The following is a 10,088-nucleotide window of genomic DNA, read 5'->3' on the forward strand; positions in this document are numbered from 1 at the left end:
ACATAGTGATCTGACTAAACCAGCCACTCGGCGAACAGTCGTGCGTCGTCCTTATCTCCAGTTTAAACCTACGCCCCGTGACTTACTCGTCGGATAAAAAAAAAATAAGAAGAAGGTCGGTTGCCATCCAAGCCTCTGTGTTGTGCCTGTAGCGTACGAAAACGTAGATCTCAAAGCACTGCGGCTTGCGAGGCTTCCCGATGAGAGACATATAAAGGGCGTTAAAAAGAAATAAAAATAAAATTGCCCTGCCCGCACCCGATGGGAGACATTTGTTAGGTTGGGGCAACCAAAAAGGAAATAAAAATAATATGCCCCTGCCTGCACCGCGTACGCACAACAGGCTTAACCCAATTGGAAAATAAAAGAATAGGCCCGTAGGCAAAATATATTTTCGCCACCCATGGGTGGAAAAATAATATAAAAGGGAAAATGCTACTGTAGCGACCCACAACCGGGGGAGCGGACCCGGGGAGAGTCCCCTGATCTCCCCTGGGAAGTAGCGGAAGGGATGGGCAAATGGATGGGAAATTGGAAGTTGGATTGGGTTATTATGAGATTTAGGTGGGATTGGGGACAGCAGGGATTTTGACCAGATTTGGTTTGATTTGATCCTGAGTTCCTTTTCAGGCCTCCTTGAAGGGCGAGCACTCAGTCCACCAATAGTGGGCCCTCGGCGTCGAGCGTACTCCCACACCACAGAGAACGTTTTGTGGGCAATCTCCGACCGTCTGAGACAGGGAAAACCTACAGGGGCTCGACTAGGATCCCCTCCCCCAAGCCAGGTTCCGCCACCCCGACCGTCCCACAGTACTAAGATGACGGATTTTTCACACCACTCGTTCGGTACTTCGGCTCTTACTCCACTGGTACTCGCACACGCAGCAGTTATCCTTTCACGTTTTCGCAGTCGCTGTCGTCCCTGTTTGTGCACACAGGGACGATAACGAGAAGACTGCTGTGATTTACGCCATCGCAAGCGTCGCCTCCCAAGGCATAAATTTTTGACGGCCACATCTGGTAAACAGTTTCGTCTTTATTGTATTATTGCTTTGTCGGGTCTCCGGTTTTTTTTTTTTGTTTTTTTTTTCCGGAGAGAGAGACAGTGTGGAGAGGTGTTGTGTCATATGGGCTGGGAGACGCTCTCCGGTCGCAGCTCCTGAAGGAAGAGCGAGTTTTTCGACTGTGGGTCCGAGTTTGTAGTGCCTCCCAGTTCGCTTTAACCAAGCTGTGCTGCCAGTCTAGTACGTCGTTAGGCAGAGTGGCTTGCTGGGCGTCGTATCGTAAGATAATACCTCGTATCTGAAACACAGTTCCATTGCCCCAATACATATTTTGACAGTAACACTGCATCGCTCGACCACTGCAAGTGGGCTGGACTGTATATTTCCCAAACGTAATGTCCCCAGTTATAAGCTGCGCCTTTTCCCATACGACTTTAATAATTCCTTGAGTGCCTTAATTTTCTGTTTGTTTTACTGTGAAGGCTAAGGCAGTAACAAGGCATTCCAAATAATTATTTCTGCCGTCATTTCAGAGCCCCAGTTTGCTTTCGAAGAGCGGAAAACATTGTCATTCATGTTAAATAACTTCTAGCTGTCGATATTATCCCGGGGTCTTCCTCTTCTCCGTGAACCAGCTATGTGTTGCTTCCACGCGTAAAAATGCTCTAACTAATCGACCAAGTAGCTATAAAGCTGAGGTAACATTTTCGTCTTCGAACCATGCGGTATACTAGCACATTTTGCTGTACACCCCAAATAAACCCTCGCAGCGTCACTATATATGTTCAGCGACGTCGATACGCCGCAATAAAGTTACCAACCATGCAAGCGTTCGAAATCAAGTTTATTGTGTTGGAGGTAAAAGCTGATATTGATACGAGATGGTAGGCATCAACACGGTACAGTTATGCCACAAGGACTCTAATGTCGAAGTTTAATGCCAGAGCCCAATAACTGTTCAACGCTACGTTCAACCGAAGGTGCCGCTCGTCATAAAAAATATGGCGCCTGTAGGACGTTGTCCAAGCGGAACTCCGTGAGTTAGAGAGCTAGTACTGCAGCAGGCCCCTCGGGCTTCGGGCTAAGCGCGCAGCGCAGCCATATTCTCGGCGATCCAAGGAATAAATGCGGTGACCCTGGTGTAGAATCCGGGAAAGATCCCGCATCCGAGACCAAACGAGGTGACGCCGACCAGGGCGTACAGGCCACTGTTACGCTGCACAGCGGGGCCCCCCGAGTCTCCCTGCGAGGAAAAGGAGGACGAGACAATGCAATTCAATAAATAGAACTTCCAGACTTCAAATTTCGTGAGCCTGAGCTCCGTGCTATCCTACAGATCACTGTAGTTTCGGTAAGAGGACGCAGTCTTGTTGAAAGCATTTAACTGTGCTAGCCTGATGTGTTCGCCGAGACATCACCTCTTGTATTATTAATGCGTTACCACTGGAAGTTCCACCGTGAAGATGAGTATCCGGCGTACAGCGGCGTTGTGTTGTGTACACTTTCCACCTGTCACGGTTGGCAGGTGGCGAAGTGGAAAGAGGGAAATTCGCCTTTCTACTTGTACGGCAGAGGAGGGAAAGGCCGGAAAGTGGAAGAACTACGAATGATTCAGCGAAGAGGACAGCACAGTGCTCAGTAGTGTGCTCAGCAAAGCTCAGCAATGAACGTTTATTGAGCAAAGAAATACATGGCAAAGTATATAAGAAAATATGAAGAGACGATTAGACGTAGAAGAGAGACAACGCAAAACAAGAAGAAGACCTAATACCAACACACTGTCACCGCATAATGATAATTATGCGCCCTCGTAGTTATGATGCTTGTCATCTCACCCGAAAGTGGCGAAAGAAGCCTTTTCCTTTCCCTCACTCCAACCCTCCGAGCTCCTTAAATCTATCGAGTTAAAACTCTCGCGTTCACCTGTTGACGATTGAGAATGTGATGATTATTAGGCGAACTGCGGACTTTGAGTGAGTCTAATTCTAAGCTAAAACCCTATTTAGAAGTCCTCCTTGCCTTCCTGTTCTTTAAATTGAGTCAAAGAGACGTGTAGGTGACGGCAAAAAAAAAAAAAAAAGGTGCGAACGAGGCGCACCTGACAGGAGTCTCTGCCAGGAATTCCGGCACAGAACATGGTGGTTGAGTTGTAGCTGGTCAGGCCCGACGCCGTGCATGCGAACTGGCCTTGCACCGGCACGGTCACGGTCCGTAGAGTCGGTGACGACGGTCCACCTGGACGAAAGCGCTTATATGGAGTGCTATAGCGCTCTGTCTTATCACTGATGGCCGCGTTCGCGTGCAAGTGCCGAATATGCAATTCTCGGTCACTTTGTGTAATTATTGGCTAGCGTTACTTGTGTTTGGTGAAGGTCTTCCTTTCCACTTTCGCAGCATACTCCCCCCCAACCTGATGTAAAAATGCAAAAATCTCCAACACTTTCCACCCGTCCCCGGGTGAAAGCGATATCTTGAACCTGCCCACCACTCCTTTTCCCGAGAGGTCTCACTCCAGTTCTCACTACAAGTCCCACGTGGTCTCCAAATCCCAAGGCTGAACTGGATGCCGTTACGGCAGATGGCGCCATCTCGTGGGTCTGCTTTGTAACTGGACGGACCACGTACTCATACCACGGTGTAAGAATGACTCATACCTAACAATTCTGGACAAACGCATTTTTGAACGGGAACCCACTTATGAACGCAATTTTTTTCGTATAATGTAAGATTTCACTATAACAATCAATATATCTGTAGATCACCCGACGACAGTCTTGCATTTTTGTTTCTATTTACGTTTTTGCTGTCGTCAAAAGCGTTCCCCATTTGGTTTGCTATGGCAGCCTTAACTGTTCGATGCGATCGGTGGAGAAACTTTAAAAAAAAAATTTGCTCCAGAGCAGAGGAATGGTCCATTACTTTTGATATATCCATTATAGTGCCTTACAAAATACGCTACAGTCGTCTATGATACATTCCAGGACGACTCTAACGTATTTTCGTGCCATGTCGGTAAAAGCGGGATCAAAAGAAAATCGAACAGCGGAGCCTGTAGGCGCCGCGTTGTTCGCGTTTCTTTCCAACGCGATAGTACGTAACAGTAACGAGGAATAATGCCATTCATATTTTGTTTCCTAAAGACAAAGTAGGGCAACAGAAAGGCCTCCCCGATACAGCTCTCTATAAAGGGAGGTCTTTAACGAGATGAAATAACCTTCGCAAAGAGTGCTGTCGCGTCAGGTTTTTTTCAAAAAGGCATACAAGATACTGGAAAATTGCAGCGCAGCAGTAACAAGGACGAGACGAGATGAACGCAAACACAAGCGCTGACTAACAACTGTGTTTTATTGCTCTGAGCCAGCCTATATAAGAACTAGGTACAAGACAACAAAACAGAAACCAACACATCACCTCACGCATTCGTGGCACGATTATCGGAATACAAGATATCTGTATTATAAACGGAAAAATACGAACAATATTTAAAAAAAAAGCAATTTCCAGGCTTTCAACACTCACCCATTCGGGTGGCCCCCCATCCGGTGACGACGACCTGACCCCTGAGCCTGTAGTCGGCGGGAGGCAGGCAGACAGCGCTGATGTGACCCTCGCTAGCGGCCACGTCGAAAGGGGTTTCCAGCTTGAGCAGCGCGATGTCGTTGTGCACGTTACTGTGGGACTCGTGCACGACGATCCGCGATACCTGAGCACGTGTGGGCACGAGTTTATTACAGGCACATAGGCAGGAATTTTTTTCGGTAATTTCTTCTGGCTGTGGGAGGGGTGGATTCTGGCAGCTGGCTGATATTGCCGAGAACGAAGGGGGCATGGCTTATACAAGTCCAGGATTGTTGAACATCAATTGTAATTGTGAGGCAACTGTGGAATATTGTATGGTACTGCTGTGGAAATATTGAAGGTAATGGTCCATTCTTCCGATGGGCAGCAAAATATTTATTCCAAATTTTGTCCATCGCTTGCATCGAGTAAAGACTGCCATGGAAAACCAACAGGGAACGTTTCTGACGATAGCAAAAATGTTAATTGCAAAAAAAATTCAAGCCTGCCGAGGGAACATCTGCGGATATATTGATTCTTATAGTGAAATCTTGAGATGCGTGAAAAAAATTGCATTCATAAACTATCCCCCTTTGAAAAAGCTCTCGTCCAGAATTTCTGGGTATGTGGCGTTAGCTTGTTCTTTGTCGTCGTCAGCAGCGAAAGGTAACCTCGCGATGCGCATGACAAAGCGCCGCCTCTAGCATTTTGCCAGTTCGCAGGAATCAAGGTTTTGCGTGAATATTCGAACAGGTAGCCAACAGTCATGCAAATATTCGATTCGATTCGGTTCTTTGACTATTCGCTTAGTATTCGATTCGGTCGGTTCGTACTCGAACAATTTCGGGGCTAATTCTATCCTCGCTGGAGCGGCGACAGCTGCACTTCGTATTCGAGATGGCACCGAAGCTAACCTATTCGTGTTCAATTTGATTTCGAAAAAGTGCTATTCGCACACCCCTAAGTGCTCGTAACCACCTCCGCGTTGACTCCGCACTAGAATCTCCGCCGTTTCATGCACTGAGTCGCACAATAACGTGCACTGATATCTTCTTTTCTACATGCAAATATCCTTTTTTTTTTCATTAGAAGACGTCGTAGCACTCTCTGGTATGCACTCTTGCATTTGACTTAAAGATTTGCTCTTAAAGCACCGTAATGCGAAGAGTAGATATACCTCATTGTCGTTTCCAGTCTAAGTTTCGCTATGTACACTTTCAAGAGACAAGTAACAAGTGCTCACCGAACGTCTCTGACTGTAGCTGGGCGGATTTGTCAAGTCCAGAAGACCGGCTTGTACTGAAAGCACGTCCGGGGTGGAACTGGTGTCAAACGTAAGGGAAAGGAAACAAATGTGCACCGCATTGTATTTTTGTTTTGCATACTTTTAGATCAACTCATGTCTCACTGTTATAACGTACCTAATAAAAAGGTTATCAAAGAAGCACACTCGGGATACTGCCATGGCAAATGGTTTGTTTGTTTGTTTGTTTGTTTGTTTGTTTGTTTGTTTGTTTGTTTGTTTGTTTGTGTTGCTACAAGTAGTAGCGAGGAAAAATGCGACTGAAAAGAGCCCTTCAAAAAACCTATTTGTACACACACTTCTCGTTTTGCCGAGGCTTGAAATGACTGAGTTAGCGCACATCGTTTGATTGTTTTTTTTAGACTTATTTTCTTGCAGTAAGGCTGTCGCGCAGGTGCGAGATTTCACCTCTTGCTTTTTTTTTTTACATCAAGATAGTTGCCTCTCCATAGTTGATTGCAGGATAAAGAAACGCGGAATTTATTCATGATGAAAACTAAGCTTCTGTAACTAAAGGACACTGTTGCCCTTACGATTCAACACAGTGTGCTGCCGTCAGGATGATGTCAGGTGCGATGACGCTGCCTCCGCAGAAGTGGAAGTCGTCCCTCTTTCTCTGAAGAGACACCTGCGTTCGGGGAAAGTGGCCGCCATTCGCGGTTAACGCTGTGCTTCCCGCAGCACAGCACAGGCAAGAAGCCACATGAAGAAACACCCAAGCACGCACGCTTCCAGATCTAGTATACGGTACGACAGAATCTGGCCAGAACAATACCCGACTACCGCATACCCAGCCTACGGGGAGGTCTCCGGCCTCATCCACATGCTATGGAACTGTCCCGAACAACTTAAGAAAACACGATAGCGAGAAAATCAGCCATGAACAGTTGGAGGTGAGGCTGGTGCGCACGAAGCTTCCCCTTCAGCGACAGCTGATCGTCCAAGTCTGAAGGGCTGTCTACAACAGTGGTTTCCTGGACTTCGGAGAAGCACCCGCGTGATCACAAGTTGCGAATAAAGGTTGTGCTCGTCTATCTCTCGCAGTTTCACTGCGCAGCCGGTAACACCGCATGTGCGTTAAAAAATGAAACTAACCAGTTGCTGCGTTACTTCATTCGCGTATATCTAACCTCCGCTCTCTCCGTCTCGCCCAAAGCCACTCTCCCGCGCGTTAGTCCCGTTATCAAAAAGCTCGCTACGACTCTTTACCCTGGACTAAGACAGCACAGGGCGCCGCGTTTTTACATCGCTTAGAATGCGGAAATATGCACGCAGTAGCCTGTTCAAGAAAGCCGACTATGGTGGAGCGCGTGCTTCATGAACACAAAATCGCTTTGTCCAGTTTCTTACAACAGCTTGTAAGCGCGAAGCTGGAGTGTACAGGACCATTATTGCTTTCTGAAACGCAACGTACAGACAGCAGCGGATATATTCTCACTGGGTGTCTCGGTTAACCACCTTTCTGTATTGTTCCGGAATCAGCTATACGCCCTCCACGTGATCACCCAGCCATGCGTCCTCTCTAACCGATTTAGATAATGGCTTTTCTCATCGAAACTGTCCTCACATGTATCAGTGCGCACATATTTTTTCTTGTTGTTGATAACCTCAAGCGCTAAAAAGAAACGCCCTTACCTGCCAAGGGTATTGGCCGTCTTGAGCCTCCGTGCCTCCCACGATTCTGTCGTCTCTGAACCGCCGCGTTCCAGAGACGCCACATCCGGGTTCCTCGGAGCCACCTTCAAGTTAGCAACTAGTCAGCTTGCATCGTCAACGAAGCCTCAGTATTGTTTATTTCGCTCAGGCCATCCTATTAATACAAATTCATGCACTGCTTGCACGTACGCGCCCGACGACAGACGCCAACGACCCTTGAAACAAAAGCCACTGAACTTCAACCACTACCTCGGTGGTAGGGTATAGTTGCCCTCTGCTCCTTTCAGAGGGCTCCACACATTACCAGGAATTCGGACAATGCCCAGCCGGTGCCGCTAAGCCTAACGGCCTATCACGTTCTGCTCTGTAGCCAATTGGTCATCTCTTTCTTTTCTTACGTCACATATGATGTAAACGCGCCGTTTTTGAACGTTCAAAGCCATGCGCCACATGGTGCAGTTAAGGGAACTATAAGCGCTTGTCCCGGAACTGCATCTTATGTGCCCCGGAACACCGCCCACGCCATGGACACGCTTCTGTCCTCGTGGACTTCTACGCGTACCACCGGCGTCGACCGACGCAAAAACTAGGCCAAGAGCTACTCCGATTGGAACAGACGGATTAAATTAACTTCGGGTAATGACAATCAGAACATAACACTTCCTCTCTGTTCTCCCTTCGTTCGGTGGCTTTACGCGGCTGTGGCTCGTTCCCGTAAGGACCACTCGTTCACACAAGCAGTCAAGCCATGTGCACATGAATGCAATATTTTAAACCGTTGCGTGACCCATGTGTGCACTCGCGTCGATAGTATGCGAAAATAAAGCAAATGCGAAAGGCTCTTAGGGTTGGTTGGTCGGGAAAAGAACAGTTAACGCGGCCGGACACCTCCGATGACAATCAGTCGTACTACTATTTCCTGCTAAGCAGGTTTCCATTTGCACCAGAAATATAGGTGCGCGGTAATTGACCCGGCTATGCGTCGCAGTCCAAAAGAATTATATCCCTTAACACTGGCCCCAGGAGACCACAGGCCTCTTAAAAATTTCAGAAGCAGTCTTACACAAGTAGCCGCACAAGAAAGTAGCAGTGCATGTTGAAGCAAGTTGCAATAAGCGTATTGTACGAGAGAGAGAAAGAGGAAAGACTGAGAGGTTAACCAGAACACTAAATTCGCAACTTTCCACCGTTCTAGTCTTTAGCATGGCAGCCAGTTCGACGTCAGTGCAGTCTACATGTATGAACATGGTCACGAGATTAGTTGCAGTCGCCTAGTGTGTTGAAAATTTGGAGGCGTAGTATATGTCCTGCCAGGCCGTTGCTTCGTTTACTAATTGCAACGCTGCCTATGCCTAAACCATTGTGCTATCAGCACACAGACGTTAGGACAAAGTTTGTATCATGAAGAGGAAGAAGTGGCGCCGCAGTCCCGCATAAATTCTATTCGCGTAGTTCATGTGTTAAGAAAGCAAAAAAAAAGATTGAGACAGAGAACCGCGACAAGCTACTAGAGATTTTGTAAAGGCCACTCTGTCATCGTTACAAGTAACTACAGGCCGGTCATCGACCACAAGCCACGAGGTTTTAAGAGTCTTAAACATCATGATTTTCAAATTCTGCCCTCGTCAAGAAAGTTTGGGCAAGGGTTGCAGTTTTTTGTTGCTGTTGTTGCTGATGGAAGTTGTTTTAAACCTGTCACAATTTTTGTTCAAAACTAAACTAGCACTCACCGCTTGCCAAAGAGGCAGTCGCCAACCAAAGCAGAAAGCGCAGGGCAGGCATACGGCTTCCTTCGGGGAATATGACTGAGGAACAAAGGGCCCTGTGAGAGATGCGGCGAGAGTTATACTGTCTCTCTAGCTTGTGTCCATCGATTCTCAAGACATACAACCTTTTCAGACAGGCAAGCGGGTGCATGCGGGTCGCAGAGCTCTAGACTCCTGAGGTCCAGAGAGGATGCACATGTGCACGTGTATTTGTCTTCCGACATTACTCCTGGAATTCTGTTAAACCAATAAATTGAACCAACAAGTCCTGTGGACAGGAAATTCAACATTGCCATAAGTACAGCAAATAGAAATCAGCGCCAGTTTTTTAGGTACTTATTTTTTCAGCAGAAACTTCGATCGCGCACACAGGTATGAAAAGGACATTGCGCCGTCTGCATGTTTTTCGGCAGTGTATACTTCGAGTGTATACAAACGTGGGTTAATGACATCCTAATCAAAATCAAGAGGAAGAAATGGGCTTGGGCAGGCATGTAATGCGAAGGAAAGATAATCGCTGGTTCTTAAGGGTAACGAAGTGGATTCCAAGAGAAGGCAAGCGTACCAGAGTACGGCAGAAAGTTAGGCGGGCGGATGAGATTAAGAAGTTTGTGGGGATAGGGTGACTGCAACTGGCAAAGGACAGGGTTAATTGGAGAGACGTGAGAGAGGCCTTTGTCCTGCAGTGAGCGTAGTCAAGCTGATGGTGATGGTACTTCAAGATGATGGTGATGATTTTATTTTAGAGGAGCATGGGCAGCTAGGCCAAACGGCATCATGACTAGTGTTTTGGTCTCCACG

The 10,088-nt window shown here is 47.2% G+C and overlaps 1 protein-coding gene across 1 annotated transcript; it reads right to left on the minus strand.

The window, feature by feature from the left end:
• Nucleotides 1–1,829: 1,829 nt before the first annotated feature.
• On the minus strand, nt 1,830–9,303 carry LOC149340949 (trypsin-1-like). The gene is made up of 7 exons (XM_089551212.1): nt 9,252–9,303; nt 7,501–7,604; nt 6,399–6,493; nt 5,806–5,884; nt 4,524–4,707; nt 3,103–3,239; nt 1,830–2,247 (listed from the first exon to the last, which is right to left on the minus strand). The coding sequence occupies exons 1-7, from the start codon at nt 9,301–9,303 to the stop codon at nt 2,086–2,088; spliced, it is 813 nt and encodes a 270-aa protein (XP_089407338.1). The 3' UTR covers nt 1,830–2,085.
• Nucleotides 9,304–10,088: the final 785 nt, after the last annotated feature.

Source organism: Amblyomma mixtum, chromosome 6 (assembly GCF_055824585.1).
Source record: "Amblyomma mixtum isolate Tamu chromosome 6, ASM5582458v1, whole genome shotgun sequence".
Taxonomy (NCBI): domain Eukaryota; kingdom Metazoa; phylum Arthropoda; class Arachnida; order Ixodida; family Ixodidae; genus Amblyomma; species Amblyomma mixtum.

Coding starts and splice junctions, on each gene's coding strand:
- LOC149340949 (XM_089551212.1), bottom strand. CDS start 9,303: ATGCCTGCCCTGCGCTTTCTGCTTTGGTTGGCGACTGCCTCTTTGGCA. Junction 7,605..9,251: donor GACTGCCTCTTTGGCAAGCG/GTGAGTGCTAGT, acceptor GCTAACTTGAAG/GTGGCTCCGAGGAACCCGGA. Junction 3,240..4,523: donor ATGGGGGGCCACCCGAATGG/GTGAGTGTTGAA, acceptor GCTTTCGTCCAG/GTGGACCGTCGTCACCGACT.